At 41.5% G+C, this 20082-nt stretch overlaps 1 protein-coding gene across 1 annotated transcript in view; it reads right to left on the minus strand.

The window, feature by feature from the left end:
* Positions 1–5516: 5516 nt before the first annotated feature.
* The window catches only part of TGS1 (trimethylguanosine synthase 1), a 39199-nt gene continuing 24633 nt past the window's right edge, over positions 5517–20082 (minus strand). Inside the window, exons 12-13 of the mRNA XM_018560115.1 lie at positions 19837–19915; positions 5517–5655 (exon numbers count right to left, since the gene is read on the minus strand). Coding sequence (XP_018415617.1) covers positions 5539–5655; positions 19837–19915 — 196 coding nt within the window. The 3' untranslated portion in view covers positions 5517–5538. The remainder of the gene's footprint in view (positions 5656–19836; positions 19916–20082) is intronic.

The following is a 20082-nucleotide window of genomic DNA, read 5'->3' on the forward strand; positions in this document are numbered from 1 at the left end:
AGGGGGGTGGGGGGGGGGGGGGGTCTGAGACAAAATGGAGGATTTGACTCAGTCAGTCAAATAAAGGAATTTTACTTTCTGAGGCTTGTGTATTACAGTGTACAGTCATGGCCAAAGGTTTTGAGAATGACAAATATTAATTTTTCCCAAAGTCTGCTGCTTCAGTGTTTTAAGATCTTGTCAGATGTTACTATGGTATACTGAAGTATAATTACAAGCATTTCATTAGTGTCAAAGGCTTTAATTGACAATCACATTAAGTTTATGCAAAGAGTCAATATTTCCAAAGTTGACCCTTCTTATTCAAGACCTCTGCAATTTGCCCTGGCATGCTGTCAATCAACTTCTGGGCCACATCCTGACTTATGGCAGCCCATTCTTGCAGAATCAATGCTTGGAGTTTGTCAGAATTTTTTTTTTTTTGCTCACCTGCCTTTTGAGGATTGACCACAAGTTCTCAAATGAGATTAAGGTCTGGGGGGTTTCCTGGCCATGGACCCAAATTTTCGATGCTTTGCTCCCCAAGACACTTAGTTATCACTTTTGCCTTATGGCAAAGTGTTCCATCATACTGGGAAAGGCATTGTTCATCACCAAACTGTTCTTGAATGGATGGGAGAAGTGGCTCTTGGAGGATGTTTTTGTACCATTCTTTATTCATGGCTGTGTTCTGAGGCAAAATTGTGAGTGAGCCCACTCCCTTGGCTGAGAAGCAACCCCACACATGAATGGTCTCAGGATGCTTTACTCTTGGCATGACACAGGACTGATGGTAGCGCTCACCTTTTCCTTCTCCGGACAAGGGATTTTCCAGTTCCCCCAAAGAATCGGAAAAGGGATTCATCAGAGAAAATGACTTTACCCCAGTCCACAGCAGTCCAATCCCTGGACCTTTTGCAGAATATCAGTCTGTCACTGAAGTTTTTCTTGGAGAGAAGTGGCTTCTTTGCTGCCCTTCTTGACACCAGGCCATCCTCCAAAAGTCTTCGCCTCACTGTGCGTGCAGATGTACTCTCACCTGCCTGCTGCCATTCCTGAGCAAGCTCTGCACTGCTGGTACCTCGATCCCGCAGCTGAATCAACTTTAGGAGACGGTCCCAGCACTTGCTGGACTTTCGTGGGCGCCCTGAAGCCTTCTTCACAATTGAACCTCTCTCCTTGAAGTTCTTGATGATCCGATAAATGGTTGATTTAGGTGCAATTTCGGTAGCAGCAATATCCTTGCCTGTAAATCCCTTTTTGTGCACGTGTTTCTTTGCAGGTAACCATGGTTAACCGAGCAGTGATTTCAAGCACCACCCTCCTTTTAAAGCTTCCAGTATGTTATTCTAAAGGTGCCCATACACCTTACGATCGTACGATAATCGTATACGATCGGCTTTCGTACGAAAATTGTAAGGTGTATGGGTAGTGTGCAACCGCCAGTACAGTACAATCGTATGACTTTTGTCTTTCCTGCATGATAGAAAACCTAAGTCGATCGTACGATTTTCGCAAGGTTGGTGGTATTTTCGTACGTTAAGTCGTACGATTAACACTGCTTATGCGCAAACGAAAATACGTGCGGTCGATTACCGCAATTCGTTCAGGTGTTCTTTTTTAACTACCGCTGATTGAACCATGCAGGTAAGCTTGTTTTATTGTAGAAGAGACAAAGCATGGCTTCTGCAGTAAAGAGTCTGCCTGCTCACAATGTTTTACTTTTTCAGTTTAGTTCCCTTTAAGCTCTGAATAAGGAAGTATTTCATCTGGGAAATTCCAGGAAAGGTAATCAGGTGGTTGTTCTGTCGCTCAGATTTTTACACATTCCTGAAATACGTTTTGCTCTTTGCCCTTTGATGTTTTGTCACATTTAGGTCACATTTAGTGGTGCTCATTTAAGGCAAATCTAAACCCAAGAACTAAAATTCCATAAACACTGAATTACTAAAGTTGCTCTGAACCTAAATAGTAGTGTGTATTATAAACCGTTGCCATTTTATTTTAATAAATACAGTTTTCACCTCTTTTTCCCAGTGCAGCTAATCTCTTTTAGTCACTTCTTGTGTACTTGTGCTTGAATTAGGACGCAGGGGTACATCATTGCTCGTGACCATCTTCCGGATAGTGACATTGATGATCCATGTCAGGGCGATGTGGGTCAGTACAGCCGCTTGTAGTCTACACCAAGGTCAGGGGTGATGGCACAGGAGCACTTCTAGTTTAATGATAGCTCCAAAATAAAAACATATTGAAAACAACTTCTGAAATGTAGTCTGGCTCAATGCCCTGCACAAGGCCAGGCTCATGGAAACACACTGGGAATTTCTTAGGTCAGAGTCCGTTACTTATCAGCTTGTTTATCTTTGCACTCATTTGCCTTTTATTATAATTTCCTTAAAATTAGCCATTGTGAAATAAAAGGATACAAAATATTCACCTGTCATGTGTACACATTAATTTTGCTAAGTATAATGTACAGTTAGGGAGATTTCCTCTATGCTCACAAGGAAATGTAACGGGAATAACCTCTTTAAAAGAGCTCCTGAGTAAAAGGCTTTGATATAAAACATGAAGGCTGACTTAGCTGACCTTCTGAAAATGCTAGTTGACTCAATACTTAATAAGTCAATAACCCAGTGCATTCTCTGGTCCATAAAAGTCCAAAAGGCAGAGTAGTACCCCTTTTGCAATGGCCATAGCAGCTCTGAGTTCAAAGCCGAAGACCAGAGTCGTAAGAGATGCAACAAAGAGGTGCTGAGAAAAGCTGGCCAGCTTTTGAAAATGCTTTTTGCGGCTGACCTGGATGTATACAAATACTGTCCATACTCCTCAGCAGCATACTGAATAAATCGGAAAATAAGGACGCTAGTAGATCATCATGACAGCCAGGCAATTAGGAAATTTAGAAAAAAAGGGTCAACAATGGCAGACCACATATTTTAGAGGGTTTTCTTCAAAACAACCTGCAATAGAAGAGCTAGTAAACTCACCTCTCTGGTGGCTTGTGCCTCCTAACCCCCCTCTGTTCCAACGCTGCAGACTCCAGCAGAATGGTCTGTTGGATGACTGTGTCCCCCACCTCACAAAGTCTTGTAGTTATTGTAGGGACCAGAGGCATAGGACACTTCCAGAAGTGTAGAATGCTGAGGATTCTGCAACACTGGAATTATGGGAATCTACTTTGTGTCCACCAAATGCCTTTGAAAGCCAGATACCACCTTATATAAGTAGCAGAGACATAATCACTATGCTGCATATAGTCTGTGCAGAGCTGTAGGAGGGGCCCCCAACTACCCACCCACTACAAGACCAGTCACCCTGCACAAAGAGGGAGCAGCAGTGACAGGAAGCTCCTGCACAAATAAATGTTTTATGATGGATTCCAGCACAGATCTAGAAGAATTGCACAAAACACCATTAGAAGAATAACACTTTAGACTGAATATATGCTTATCCCGGACTTCAGCTTTGGGTGGAGTTCCATTAGAAATATCCATTTTGGGTGCACTGTTCCTTAAAAAACACACCTCTGATTACTAGAAATCAATGCAAAACTTTGTTTTATTATCAAATATAACAATTTTCACGTAAGAACAAAGAGTTTTAAATATAACAAAACATTTTTACATTACAGTCAAGAACAAGGGACCCATTTATAAAACATTGCTGTGTACTTCATAAATGTGGTTTGTCCTTTACTTGCTTCGGGAGTTTGAAACAAACAATTCCAATGAATTGGGGAAAAAAAGTGTGCTGTGAAGACCTGCTTTAAGGTCATGTGACTGGTTTCCTCCTTTTCCCAGCACACTTTTTTTCTGTGGTCATTCTCTGCAGAGCTATGTAGAGAACACGCCACATGACATGAGAGCCTTCACGTTAAGCTCTGCATTTTATGACTAAAATGTTAAATTCCAGCATAGTGAGGATCATTTCCAGCAATGTCTTCCAGTGTGCACAGAGGGGAAACCACAGATCATTATAAATAGGCCCCTTAGTGTACTTCCAAGTAAAGTGCACCAACTACCCCACTCTGAGCATAATCATTATACCTACTGAAGACTCTAAAGCTGACCACACACCTAAAGATTATCTGCAGATGTTCTATGGTCAGATGGAAAAAGTGCAACAGATTCCTCCATCTAAGCTAAAATATGTGGATGGAGGAATCTTCTACTGGGCCAAGCTTCAGTATCTTGCTAGTCGGCCCCGCTGGCTCTCTAAATACCTGAACAATGCCTGCATCCAATAAGATTGTTCAGTTATTTTGAGAGTATTGCAATAGATTCCTCCATCTAAACTGTGTGGATGGAGGAATCTTCCACTTGGCCAAGCTTCAGTATCTTGCTAGTCGGCTCTCAAAATACCTGAACATTCTTATTGGATGCAGGCATTGTTCAGGTATTTGGAAAGTCCGCGGGGCCGACTAGCAAGATACTGAAGCTTGGCCCAGTGGACACACAGTTTAGATGGAGAAATCTATTGCACTTTTTCCATCTGACCATAGAAAATCTGCAGATAATCTATAGGTGTATGGCCACCTTAGACACGGATAAATGGAGTGCTCTCTAGTTGTGGCCAGAGAAGTGCTGCCATTTATATAAACAAAGCCAGGGGCTTGGGGTAGGTAGACTGTGGTTATCCGTTTAAGTCTACATCTGAAGTAAGCAGTAGGTACGAAGACTAGGCTTAAGAGGGAGAGGAAGGGTGGTATAATGGATTGTATTTAAAAGTACCTTTATCATATCTATCTGTGCAAAATACAGATTCACCATCATCATAAGCATGGTAAAGGGCTTTACAAGATAAAGGCATTACTGATCTTCTCAGTAAAGAGAAGGGTATTGTGTACTGCACAAAATATGAATTCCAATAATATAACCAAATAAGTTAACTTGCCTTGCTTTACTGCAGTGGTGTATACAGGGCACCACTTGAGGTGGGGCGCCAACCCATTGAGACAACTAGTTTTTGCTCTGGCAGTGATGTCACTGGTTACCAGGAGCTGGGCAGGACGCCATAGGCACATTTTATATTAGATACACCTCTGTTTTACTGTATTTATCACTTTGTCATCTTTCTCTGGATGGTGGTACTGACTAAAACCATAGATATCACAGACCTTTTAAGATGTATACTGTATAAGAACGATAATATTTGTTATCCAAAGTTGCATTGCTTAACTGCATGAAATGTTACAGACTTTGTGGTGGGGAGTAAAGAGAAACAGTGGTGTTGCCTGCAGCAGTCAGATGGGTTTTCCACACGTAATATGCGCTAGGTAGTATAACCTGCTCCAGACAACACACACTCATTTACACTTGTATAGGTAAACCAAAAGATTACATTCATTTTTGAAGTACGTCAAAAGCTTTGAGTTCCGCTTTCATACAAAAATGATTTGAGTTACAAGATCCCAAATTGGTTTGTTTTCTTAACCCATTACTATACAATCTTAGACTGTCAGTTTAAATACAGAGCAATTAAAAGAAAATATAACAAGGATACAGAATCCCCTTTTTTCTGATGAGGACAAAACCTTCAAGCATCTAGAAACCTTCAAGCATTTAGTTTTCGAATTAAATCTCCAAAATAAACAGTCAACGTCTTCAGTTTTTTGTTCAGGAAATTCTGTTCTATTTCCACTTGTCCACCAGGGCCAGCCAGAGATGCCACCTAGAACCAATACAGAAAAAACAAAGAGAACCATTCATAACTGGACATAAATGGTGCAGTGTTTTAAAGATTTAGCACTGATTTACACTGTGCAGGGTTGTATATGGGAGGCTGACATTTCCCTATCATTTAGCTTTATTTACTTTGTGTCTTATGCAGTGCCTAAGTATTGGCGGGGGAGTGTCATAGGTCACCTGCTTCATTATATAACCTTGCAAATACTTTCTGCTAAAACAAATCAGAAAACATTTTAGTCCCCCCCCACCCCCCCACCCCCCTCTGGTTCTATTACGGGGAAATGATTCTAAGGAAATATACTCATCTCATCCTCGATCCTGTCTGGCTGCTAGACCGGTCCCTGCAGCCTACTCTTCCCTGGGCTCTGGAGGCTTAAGGTCCAATACAGGCCTATCAGACGTGAGGCTACCAATGGGACATACCACAGCCGGAGTGGAGTGGGAGTGAGGTGAGCAGTCACTGCTGCAAGGTGAGTATATCTCCTTTATTTTCGACCCTTGCAGTGTTCACTTTGAATGGGCTGCCAATGCACCACAACTCAGCAAAACCAGAACAGAAACAAATTTTCAATGCAACACACTGCAGCACACATTGCTCAGCATTACTGTACTTGTGTGTTGGGGTGCCAATCAAAACAAATGGTATAGTAACACAGAGTGGCACGCATACATTAGCACAACACATAGGGGTGACTTCATCCCTAATAAACTAGCTCCACCTTTCTGATAAACATACAGTAACGCAGTGCAGAGAGATGATCAACTTTCTAAATTATTATTGCCTATTTTGCTTGTAATATGTACAGTATATAAGCTCTAGCAGTACTGATGGTGCCCTAGAGGAAATGCCATTAGAAATGCTGTGTCAACTGTACATAAAACATGTGGGAAATATTCTTGTTTAACTAGTAACTGTGACCTACATTACCAGCAGACCTAATGAAACGGGATACTGTAGGTAACAGATACAACTTTTAAAAGTTGATACATACCGGTAATAAGGAAAGCAACAGACATATATAAAATACACCGCATCCTTCTCCAGGGCCGTCTTTACTGCAGAGCAAAAGGGGCAGTTACCCTGGGCCCAGTCATTGATGTGGGGCCCAAGGCAGCTGCTCCTTGAGCCTGCAAAACATATACTGCTCGCTCCCTACCTGGAAATGCGGAATATCAGTGTTTCATCCCTTCCTCCCCCCATCTTCCTCCTGGTTTCCCTCATCTCTCCCCCATGCTGTTCCTTGCAGACAGGCAGCAGAGATCTGGACCTTTGCTTACCTGCCCTCTGCCTAGCAACTGATGAAACGGATTGCCCGGTCTATGCATGTGTGACAGGCTCTGATCCCCCTGCTTTGGAGACAGACAGAGCCACAGTGCCCTGCTACCATGGGAACGGGGGACGCCTCTGCAACTGACAGCGTGGGCAGCATTCCCCCCCTCCGTTCACATATATTTGAAACACAACAACAATAGGTATGTTTATATTTGAGCATATGAGGGTGTTTTATGTTTTTTTGTTCGTGCTTTTCAGCATGATCTCTTTTTTTCTTTTTTGAATTATGGTGGGACATGATTTCATAGTGACATCATAGGGGTGGTACTTGGTCTTTCTGGTATATTCATTGTATAGGCGATACCGCTAATGGACAAAAAGTCTGAAGAAGCAGTTAAAAAGCTGCAAAACGTCTCACTTGCATACAGCACTACCCCAAGCTCTTCTTGTCTTCATATGTTAAATACTTATAGTTTTATGATTGGCGGAATCTTCTCGAACGCTGTACTATATATACTTTGTAAGACAACTGAGCGGTTGGTGCCATGTACTTGGCTTATTTTTGTGGATCTAACTTGAAAATTTCTTTTTTTTTGTTTGTTTTTATGGAATGATTTCTTTTTTTTTAATGATCTAATAAATATTGTACATTTTACATATGTTGATGGTTATCTACTCTAATACACCTTGAAAGTCCATTAGTTTTGTCTATCAAAAAACTTTCAAAAGATTGTGAGTATACTTTTCAACATTAAATGTATTAGAACTGCAGAGTTACATTTGAGCATGAACACCTACAACACTTACAGATAAATACATTTTTCAGGCAAGCCAATATGATGGCTTTGGCAATCATTTCAAAGTTGTCTTTCTTCCCTTTAATACCAATGAATCTCAGTCCTAGTTATTGCCAAAGCAATCTACTACTATATACAAGCAGATCACTATTGTGCCCTACAGAAAGGTAGGTACAGTAAGCTTCCTGTGCTGTATAACTTGTTGGGATGATGGAGAACGGCTACATGAACAATCTCTAAATCTAGACTTCCATACTGCAACCTACTGGGGGACAGACAATGCACCAAATATCTGCTGGGAGGTTTCTTTGTAATGTACAGATCTATTTAAATACACAAATAAGTTCCTCTTTTTTGTTTCTAGTAGGACGGAAATAACAGATAACTGCAAAAGTTAGTGGAACAGCTGATGAAAAGAGCAATAAACAACAAACATCGATCACAGCTTTTTAAAATCTTTCAATTAAAACGTAACCCCAGACAAACAGCTAAATGCTCATCTGAAGCACATGTATGTGACCTTTGTTTCTGCCAAAGTGATTTGTACTTGTGCACAACCAGTCTTTTTAAGGTCTATGTTGATGGGCTTCAGTGTGTGCCAAACAGATTTTACATTACCATACAAGTCTATCGGCGATACAAAGTCTGATTTAAGCTGCCCATACACCTTACAACCATCACACGACTTTCGTTGTGTGATGGTTGTAAGGTGATTAAAATTTCGTATTACCTGCCCTTCTTGGACAGGCAGACCGTACTTGCGATCATCGCAAGTCCTCCCCGCTGAGGGGGGCTTTCAGACGATTGCAATGGTGAGCGAGCAATGTGCGCCTGCGCACCTCGGCCTGCGCGGATTTTGTCTTGCGATCGCGCTATCAACCCTCCGAAAATTGTACGATTTTTGCCGGGTTTTCTAGCGTGCTCGTAAGACGAAAGTCGTGCGACCATACAGTATATGCGGTCGCACGCTGCCCATACACCTGACGATTATCGTACGATCGCGGGATCACCCGCGATTATCGTACGATAATCGTCAGGTGTATGGGCAGCTTAAAGCAGGCCAGGATGTCAACTGCAGTTTAAACGGACCTGTCACTGAATTCTAAATGATCTCAGAAGCATTTCAAACTGATGTCATACCGATACAGTTAACACAGGTCCTGTGTGACACAACACTGTCATAAGGACTCCTCGATTACCTTGTTTAACATTAAGGCTTCTTGCATGATCTACATCAGGGGTCTCAAACCTCCGGCCCTCCAGCTGTGGTGGAACCACAAATCCCATGAGGCATTGCAAGATTCTCACAGCCACAGACATGACTCCCAAAGAGAGATGCATCGTGGGATTTGCAGTTTCACCACAGCTGGAGGGCCAGAGGTTTGAGACCCCTGATCTACATGGTCTTTAGAAAAGAAGTCTTAGCACTCCTGATTTACTGTCCAAAGACCCAAGAGCAATTATAAAATAGCAAACCTGTCCGGCCATGTAATGCGGCAGGGGAGTGTGAATCAAGAGACTGATGCAAGTCCTTTGGGCAGGAAAATCAGGAGAAATATATATTTTTCCTGCATATTGTGGCTGTTTACTTGAACTTTCACTTTAAATGTTGCTTACTTAGCTTACTTACAAAAGATACATTTCATGGACAGGAGCAATATTTTTGAGGCTAAAGGCCATCAGTTCATTAGAAATCATTAATAAAACTTGGCAAGAACAATAATGAACCGTTAACAGATACACAATGAAAGAAAGAAGTTTCAAGTGGATGATTACTTGGAGCCTGCATTATATACTATCATCAAATGAACCCAATTGCCTACATTAAAGCATTCAAGAAATAAAAGAATTGCAGCACTAACGGACTTAAAACTGGAGCTTATACTGGGTTAAGAAGGCAAGTGTTACTTGTTAAAACACAGATATAGCATATCATAGCTCTTAACTATATATAAAGTATCATTTTACAAGAACAAACCACTCTACACTATGAATTAAGAGGTCACTTTGCCTGTAGCTTTATGTTTTTTTTATAGTCATGATAAGCTTTTAACAGGATATAGATTTTGAAATAAAATTAAAAAAATAACATCCAAACAGTATGTTCCATCACACAGTCTGATAGTATCAAAAATACACAAGGCACTCCAGGGGTGCAACCACAAAGAATAACACTGGGCATGGGGTGGTGGGTTCAGCACACAAGATGAATGTGAACCTCAATTTCAAGTCAAATAATTATGAAAATGATTAGAATAATGACTTTTGCAGGCAATTATTGTGAGGTGCATACAAAATAATACTGTACTGTGGAAGCTGTACCCCAAAAAAGGCCAGTAGAGGGCAAGGGACTAGTCACGGGTACTGCCTATAGGCTCCCTTTAGATGATCTTTTCTGCTGACCTACTATGTTTTGTTCCACACTGTGTCTATGTAGTAGCAGTCATCTTGGTTGAGGACAGTGCTTTCCTACTTCATGTCAGAGCGTCCCCCCTAATATCTGGTAAGGCATGGCTCCACAGAATGAAGTAAACACAAGGAGATGCTTGCACTGCAGCTTACCCTCCAGCAAGGAGAACAGAGAGCAGGACTGTAGTGATATCTCCAAATCTGATATCAAATCCCTTGAGGCTTGCAGTCAGAGGCAGCAGTGTATTAGATAATCTCACACAGAAGGTACACAGCTATGAGGCTCAAGGAACAGAATGTACACACTGCAATCTTTCAGGATGAATTTTAAACAAAAGGTAGATATTTTTTAGGGTACATCTAAGCCGTAATTACATTTCTAGATTACCTATAATAGTGGTTAACCTCAGGACCCACATTTGTCCTTGGTCATTAAGTCGTGACCCAAGTTGTACTGCAATGGAACACACGGCATTGCGGTACTGCACGTTCCGATGCTGGCGACAGAACTGTGAGTGGGAGGTGCATTTGGGGTGCCATTCAAATGAATGGCAATACAATGCACTTCTCATACCAAAATGCGTGGTAGGTGCGATTGTGAAGTACAGAGTGTTAATCGCACGGGACTGTGTGATTAACACACTGTACTAGTTTGAATGGGCCCTCCAAAACACACAACCAGACACAATCTCACACACACTCAAAAAAAATAGTTTCTTTTTTTAAGCTCCACCCAGTCTCCCTACCTTACGAGAACTGGAGTGGATCCTTAGCCTGGGCTCCGGTGTTGGCTGCTGTACTGTGATGGAGCTCCATCCATATGTGCATTGCTTGTACAGCTCCCTTGCACACCCTGTAGAGGTGCTGAGAGCCAGAATGTTACATCACACCGGTCCAGGCACCTCTACAGGACATGCAAGGGAGCTGTAAGCAAATGTACATATGGATGGATCCCACCCTACCTCAAGCTGACACTCGGAGCCGGGCAGCATATATGTCGAATGGCTGCTTGGTGCAAGAACTGACAGTGCTGCGCTAGGGGAAGGCTGAGGAGCCTGTCACCTAGCACAGTGGAGGGCACACGGAGACCCACTGAACACAGGGTCGCGACCCACCAGTTGAGAACCAAGGCCCTATAACATAGCAAATGTTTGGGGGGTTCGGGTCCTCTTTAAGCGTATAACACTTATTAGATAAAGCAATATATTATTTTGCAGTCTCCTAAGTTAGGCATACAGGGATAGATTCCATATAATTAAATAGAGAAAAAAACTGCTCTAGGAATCAAATAATACTCAGCAGCTGTGCTTAATAGGCGAGTACACCCAAAATAAGAAAAATAAAAATAGCACTGCGCTTCACAAACTCAAAAAACTCACATTTTAGGAACAGATTCCATAGAATGTCTAAAAATCAGATGACTTCTCCTCTGTCATTTCTTTATGCAGACACAATTTTAGGATATTGGTGTTAGCTGTGACAGTAAGTACTCCTGTGGAATGTTTTCCTTCCAACAGAGATAACGAGTAGAGTTTTAAACGAAGATTTACAAAAGGAAGCTGAATATCAGTTTTATGAATAAACAGCATAATGTTATAAATTGCAGCTGTTTGCCTGGGCTTTGTAAATGTCCTGCCTCTTCTTCACATCAACATTATCTTACACTTGTTCCATTTAATTTATTCCTTTCAGCTTCTCACTGAGACTCTTATCTATGTGTAAAAGTACAAGCAGCACACTGAACAATTACAAAATAATTATGCTTCGGAAAGTGTGCTGATTAATGCAATCCTATACATGATTTTATGCTGGAACGAGAACTTTACTGAATTATTGGCTTAATACCCGAGAATCTCTGCATGGCGCAGGTGCAGTTATAAGTTTAACATCCATCTTTATACTTAACTCAAACGGAACTTAAAGTGATATAAATTCAAAGAGTTTAAAGCTATTTTCAATTCTGATTAAATCACGTACAATGGATGCTGCTTTTTGATGTTTAAAAGTTTTAGTTTCCTGCAGAATCAGCTGGTCCCCTTAGCACTGGTCCTAATATCCTGTTTTAGGGTGGCCCCTTTCCCTGGCAGGGTTCTATGGATCCACCCCTGTGTGTGCTAGTAATCTGTGTCTCCAAAAGCACACAGGCACAGGAGGGCAAGCCATTGTGGCTCCTCTTTCCTTCTCCAACCTAGTAGATGGACATCTGCTGCAGACTGTGCTGCCCCTTGCGATCTTGTAATAGACAATAAGTTCAAGGAAGCTGAGCTAGGAGAGTTGGAGTCAGCTGTTGTGAAACATGATGATTGTAAGTGTTTGGGCAAAAGTTTAAAGGAATACTTTACTGGGCAATGTATATTTGTTTGATCTTTATTCAATAGTAAAAAAAGTTTTAGCGTTTAATACTACTTTAAAACCCATTCTAGAGTTCTTCTATAACCTCAGTCAAGATGTAATTCGAGTTAGAGAGCGTTGACCCAAATCATTTATACTGTGAATACCAATGTTTCATAAAACACGTGTTTTCTACTTTTTCTAAAACCTCCTACAATTCTATACATTATATTTTAGTCTGCCAGTAACACCTACAAAAACTCTCACGATAACCTTTCTTAGTATGGACTGCAGACACATCTAAACACTGCATATCATCTAGGATAGCTACAAGGACTGTCAGCACCTATATTTTATTAAGCAACCTCTAACAAAGTGTTCACTGTATACCTTAAATTATCGGTTTAGAAAAAAAGTTATAGTGGGAACGCGTTACTATACATGAATGATGTGCTTTCTATCCATACAACATAGCAGGGACTGTATGCTTGGTGTCACACACCTTTACTATATATAACCCAGCCTGGCTGTGCAAGTCGTGTTAGTCACAGTTACTAGCTGTGGGTGGTATGCTAAAAGCAGCTGCTTTTCACATTCTACATTTGCTTGTGATTGTTGGTAAATATTTACAGATTTATAATAAATGTCAAACATAATAAACATCTAATTTTTTGTTACTATAAAGTAGATTCTTCTCCATGGTCGAGGCTCATCAGACCAAAGAAGGGGAAGGGACAGGAGACACCCCAGGTTTGGCTGAAATGTAAGTGATTTCCTTTAAGGGGTCACATGTTAGATTTAGGCGACTCTGTACATTTTGGTGATTTTCTTAATGGTCGCAGTAACTTTATATAACGGAGGATGTACATAAAAAAAAAAAAGATGACAATATATGCAGATTGTGGGAACACTGATACTGAACAACAAATATTCCCTGAGATACATTTGGTTATGTGTTTAAAGGCAGCAATGAGATCTTGAGAAATGCTGAATTAAAGGAGAACTATGGGGTCAGGGCTTTTCCCCATAGTTCTCCTTGGGGCAACGGGAGGACACAAACTAGCGTCCTCCCGTTACCCTAAGCTCAGTATACCGCGAGCTACAGCTCGCAGTATACTGAGACGCCGCACCTGGAGCGGATCCCGACTTAGATGACGGGATCGGCCCAGCTGCGTGAGTGACAGCTGGCTCTGCCTATCTAGAGGCAGAGCCAGCTGTACCCGCCCCCTTCCCCGTCCGTTCCGCCAGTCAGCGCTGGCAGATCGGAGCGGGGAGAGGGGAATCCAGCCCCTCCCCCTGTCACGGCAGAGAGCCGTGACAGGATCGAGAGGTGGGGGAACCCGGTATGTGTTCTCTCACCTCCCGATCTACTGAGCCGACCTGTGACAGTCTCATTGTCACAGGTCGTCTTAGAACTATGAGGTGAGTGGAAATCACTCATGTCATAGTTCTCCTTTAAGTTATACTTGCTTATAAGAACATTACATCAGAATACAGCATTATAAAGGAAACATATTGTATATAGGAAAACGTCCTGTGTATCAAAGTAAAGCATACATATAGAGAGACAAACATTGCACTACAGTGCCATCTACAGCTCAAAAGACATATCAGCACACATCAGAATGTCAGTATGTGCTGTTGCATTTCCAACACCATCAACCATACTTTGCATGTTGCTATTATGATTGAGGTATTGGTTCACTCATCTCATCTGATAGCAGTGGATGGAGCCTGCTTGTTAAAGGAGAATTCCACACAAGCTATCTGGTAATTTAACATTAATAAATTTGCTGTAAATTTCTAACACTGTGAAAAAAAAAATTCAATGCAAAATGGCAACCTGGAGGCGTCCTGAACACCGTCGGTGTATGGAATGCCCCCATAAATGTAATTTCCTGCTTCTGCGATTGCCTGGCTGATTTTCTCAGACATCTGCACTAAAATACAAGATTTAAGGAATCCCCTGCAACAGGAATTTCATTTTTCGCGAGATATTCTCTACAGGACAACTACTTCTAAAGGGACACAGACATTGCAACATTCCTCATTAGAACACTGAAAGTGCACCGGGTGGGTATAATGAACCCAGACTCTCCCATTTAGGAACCAGGTTGGAAAGGACATGGGGAAACAAATAGCTTAAATAGAAAAATGTCAAAATCTGCAGCAAAGTTTGTTACAAGTATTGGAATGCTCACTGATCACCGAGAGGGGATTGGTTTTTCTCAAAGGTGGAGCTACACTTGTGACGTACAACAATTGTAGAACCAGCACACCATGATCTTCCAAAGAAATTAAAACTTTATTCCACTTGCATCTATACGAAGAGCATCCACTGACGCGTTTCTGCTTTACTTGGTCTAAGTCATAGCTGGTTGGGATCTAACACCAACCCTACTAAAACAGCACACCACACAGGGTGCAAGTGGAATAAAGCTGGAATTTCTTTAGAAGATCATCGCATCTTGGTTCTACAGTTTTTGAGCCTATCACTCCAGAAGAGGGTTACCTGTGCACAAAATGTGGATTACAAGGACGCATGATAGGGGTGAGCGGCGCTTTGTGTTTCTAGCTTTCTAAACTTTAAGAACCCATTGCACTTAATGAAGTAATATATACAACTCACCTCCTTATTTACGTTATATTCATGTATTAGTTATTATAAATAGACTTAGGGATGGTCATATATGCCAATTACAAATGCAGGCCCTGCTTCCTGGTTGCGTTTTGCTGATTTCTCACCTCACTGCACGTCTACAAGACAGTGTCTGTCTAACTGAAAACAGGAAACCCTTAGCAGCATCAAGGACATAAATCAGCCACAACGCTTCTGCTTGGAAAAAGACCCTGTAATGTTTGTCTAGGCCTTAGGTCAGTTAGAAAAACTAAGTAGTAGTAGTTTTTTTAAATCACTGCAATATATAAATGTGATTTGGTGATCATCTGACAAAATGTGATCTGGAAATGCCTGTATGTGCCCTATTCATTCATGTAAAGTGTGAACATTAATGAATAATAAGGTGCACTTTAACATCCTCGCCCTCTTTTAAAGGACAAGTTCATCTAGAGCTGTAGTTAGAAAAACAAACAAATTCACATAACCAGTAACAGAATTTGTTTTTCTAAACCTAACTAGATGCCTCCTTAAAGTGCAAGAAACCCACAACAATGAACTTCTTTTAATTGCTCCCTTTTGGCCTGTTATATATAACATTGAACGTGTTTTCCACTCACCACTCAAAAATGCTGGGTGTGATCAGCTTACAACAGGATTTAGGAGAGGCTTTTTATTCTTTGCATACCTTGTTTTTCTTTTCCTCTCCGTTCTTCAGACAGTGGCCATTTTTACTAAGGGCAGATGGATCCATCTCCCTTTACTTACTGGAACTCTGGCTCATGTGACTAGGACATGTGACCATGCATATCATCTCAGGGGAGGAAAATGCCTTTCCCAGACATCTTGTAAGGTTACAGATGAGATTTCCCAGCAATGCTCTGCTGATGTAACCTTCCCAGGATGCAGCACTTGGGAACATTACATCACTTTTGCCAAAGAGAACCAGGCAGTAAAAAAACAAGACATTGGAAGTAAAATGAAAATATGTTTTACTAATGAATGTTGTATGATTTCATATCAGCATGCAGAGCTGCATGCTGATGCGATTTTTAGCCAAAGGGGGTAAAAGTCCACTTAAGAACTCCACCACCAGCAGTTTAGACACACGCATTCCTATTCTTATATACTTTGTAAATGTAATCTATTGTAGCACATTTTGCAAAGTGCAAAGATGAATACTATGCTCACAGCCTCCTAACATTTTATGAACCAGTCTAAGAAAGCACTAATACAGCTGTGATAAAAAATGAAACCATTTGGTTTTGCATATTATAGACCACATCATGAACGTCTTTTCATGCTCTCCGGCTTTCACAATACAAGTCACTGACAACATGTTCCATCAGCTTTATGGGTCACCAGAAAACAGGAAATACAAAACTGTAACAACCTTATGGGCTTGTTCACACTGTATATGGTGAGAAACTAAACAACGCAGTGTTGTACCGCAGGTCACTTCACTTGTGTGCGGGGGGCCTGTATGGAGAGTACCGTTTGTATACTCCAAATAAAGTTTAAAAAAAAAATAAAAAATATCAAACCACCTGAGTATTTTAGCGGGCGGCCTAGTGTGAACAGTCTTACTCTTTGACCTGCTGTTCTGTCATTAGGGTGTACAGAATACCTATATGCGGTAGTATTGACGGGCTAAAAAAATATGAGCCATCAAAATTATTAACATAATAATGGAGTTTTGTACTTTGACTGTAAATTTAGATTCCTCGTCACTCTGTTCTGGCTGAAACGATCATCAGCACACACAGTAATAAAGAATCTCCCAAACGAGAACACGGCATTAAAACCCTGGCAAAGGTTCTAAATTCTTCTTTATTGTATCCAAACCTAGTAAAAATGTTCCTGGAGTTCCACTTTAAGGAACCTATTTGCAGGGACATTATGTTATTATAATTACCGGACAGGTTCACTTTAACAACATATATAGTATATTGTAAAGTGGTTGTTCTGATAACACATGGTATAAGCTGGAATTCCATACATGTTCTAGAGGCCAATGAGAGAAAATCCAAAATGTTATGGACATCCATGGAGCAGCACTTGTTATGTTATAGACATCATTGTAACTGCACTTGTTATGTTATAGATATCAGTGGAACAGCACTTGTTCTGGAGAGCAGTCACTTCCTGATGCGCCTCCGAGGACAGGAAGTGCAAGGAAAATCACTCTAATAGGGTCAGTAATCAAAACCTGACCAAAGGTCTAACCTTTCCCACTATCACTATTTTCACTGTTATCCATGACTGGTAGGAGCACTCATTCAGTGACAACATAATAAATCCAGATATGCTGTGTATCTCAGCTTTTGTTCCACAGACATAATGTAACATTCACTGTCTTTGATGTTGGCCATGTTCCCCATTGTTATTATCACTTGGCTTTAGACATAGAGAGAAACAAGAGACTCTGTCCCATAATCTCAAGTCATAACAAAAATTCTAAAGAAGTAACACATTACACACAATCTGTACTACACAAAGGCATGAAAGAAGCAGTCCATCTCAAACTGATATTTCAGTAATGGTTTGGCACTGGTGCATTGAATTCTAGTGTCTCTCTAAGCTTGTATCCTTGAAGATTCTAGTCAAGACATTCCCTGTAGTAGCAACTTCACCTCCTACCAAGGACAAAGTGTCACTGTCCTGTAGATGGATTCCCCAAAAAATGTTATACCACATTATAAGGAATCTTCTAGGTGGACGAAACATGTTTTAGTTATTAAAAATGGAGTCCAGCAAGATATTAGGAGATAAAATTAAGCAAGCTCATACAAATAGGAAACATTGGTGCAGGTTAGAGCTGGCAACTCTGTGTAGGGGTTGCTGGCCTCTGCCTGACAATGAGCCAGTCATGTACACTCCCCTTGCTGGCTGTTGGGTTGCATATCAGGCAGCAGTATAAGCGTTGCTGGCCCCTGCCTGACAATGAGCCAGTCATGTACACTCCCCTTGCTGGCTGTTGGGTTGCATATCAGGCAGCAGTATAAGGGTTGCTGGCTTCTGCCTGACAATGAGCCGGTCATGTACACTCCCCTTGCTGGCTGTTGGGTTGCATATCAGGCAGCAGTATAAGGGTTGCTGGCTTCTGCCTCACAATGAGCCGGTCATGTACACTCCCCTTGCTGGCTGTTGGGTTGCATATCAGGCAGCAGTATAAGGGTTGCTGGCTTCTGCCTCGCAATTAGCAAAGGGGTTGTCAGCCTGCCGTGTGCACTCCTTTCACTGGGCTGCCTATCAGTTCCTTCAGATAGGCAGCCCAGCAGTTTGTTGGAGCTCACATGGCAGGCTGACAACACTGCTGCCAGTTGTGAGGCTGTGGCTTAGTGTTGTCAGTCTGCAACAAGGAGCTGTTACTGACATGATCTCCATGTAAGAAAGATTCATGAAAAACTATTTGCTTAAAAATTCTGTATACATGAAGGCATGATGTCAAACATACTGAAAAACACATTTTACATATCGCATAGGAGATATACTGGGGTGTGAAACTTCTATTCTCTCTATATCTCCATTTGCAAAGCACGCCTACTAATGATGAAATTTTACATATCGGTCTGGATGTCACAACACTTCTTAAAGCTCAGTCTTTCAAAAACTGAGCTCATGTTATTTCCTCTCCTCTCGCACATGCACCTCCCACCAAATTTTCCATTGTGATTGATAGCACAACTGTTTCTCCCGCCCCCAATGCCAAAGTGTAATCCTGGACTCTGACCTCACCTTTCAGCCCCACATCCAATCACTATCCAAATCCTGCCGCCTTCACCTTTGTAACATCTCCAAAATACGCCCCTTCCTCACTGATGAAACCGCAAAGCTGCTCATCCACTCACTTGTTATCTCTCGTCTCGACTATTACAATTTCCTCCTCATTGGCTTACCTCTACACAGGCTCCTCCCCCCTTCAGTCTATCATGAATGCTGCTGCTAGACTCATCCACCCGCTCAGTGTCTGCAATCCCCCTCTGCCAATCCCTCAGCTGGCTTCCAATCACCCAAAAAAACGTTTAAAAATATTAACAACCACTTTCAAAGCCATCCACAACTCTGCCCCTGGCTATATGTCCAACCTCATCTCAAAGAATCACCCTAACCATCCTCTCAATTCCTTCTGCTCTCTAGCTCCCTCATCAACTCCTCCCATGCTTGTCTCCAGGACTTCTCTAGAGTCTCTCCCATCCTCTGAACTGCCTACCCCAACCTGGCTGGCTTTCTTCTTCTTCTCTGTCTACCTTTAGGTGATTCCTGAAAACTCATCTCTTCGGGGAAGCCTATCCCGCCTCAAACTAACCACTCAACCGTCACGTTCTCAAACAACTCATTCCCACACAGTTATCACCTCTTGTATTACTTGCCCTTTTAGATTGTAAGCTCCCATGGGCAGGGCCCTCCTAAGCATCTTGTATTGAATGTATTGTAATGCCCTCCTTATACTGTAAAGCGCTGTTTTATGATACTTCAGCATAACCAATGGTTATTTTGTAAAGCTTTGGAGACCTAAGGAAGGAAAGTATAACACCTGTGCCACAATCACACAGCTGTATCCTATGGTGCCAAATAGACCTCACAATAATGGAGAATGTGTGCAAAAGCCAAATAAACATACTTCTATGAACTCATGTATACATGTAACAAACATACATTATCCCCAGTTGTGTTCTGAGCAGGCGCACATGGATATAGAGACAATATTTCAGAATTGTAAATATTAGGGCTTACCTGTTCAACATCAGTGTTACGTGGCACAAAGTAGATAATATTTTGTGTTATCTGCTGGGAAAGCTGGAAGACTTCAAAGGTACAGAAGTGTTAAGGAAAGTAAAAACAGTTGTCGGAATCAAGAATAAAAATGGTTATCAGTCTATCATATGGATGTGCTTGAAACACATATTAGCTGCACAAACTATGAGCACAAAAAACATACGCTTTGCTACAATTTGACAAAGCCAATAGACGGTTTAAATT

The sequence above is a fragment of the Nanorana parkeri genome, unplaced genomic scaffold (assembly GCF_000935625.1).
Source record: "Nanorana parkeri isolate BGI_ZX_2015 unplaced genomic scaffold, ASM93562v1 scaffold433, whole genome shotgun sequence".
NCBI classification, from domain to species: Eukaryota; Metazoa; Chordata; class Amphibia; order Anura; family Dicroglossidae; genus Nanorana; species Nanorana parkeri.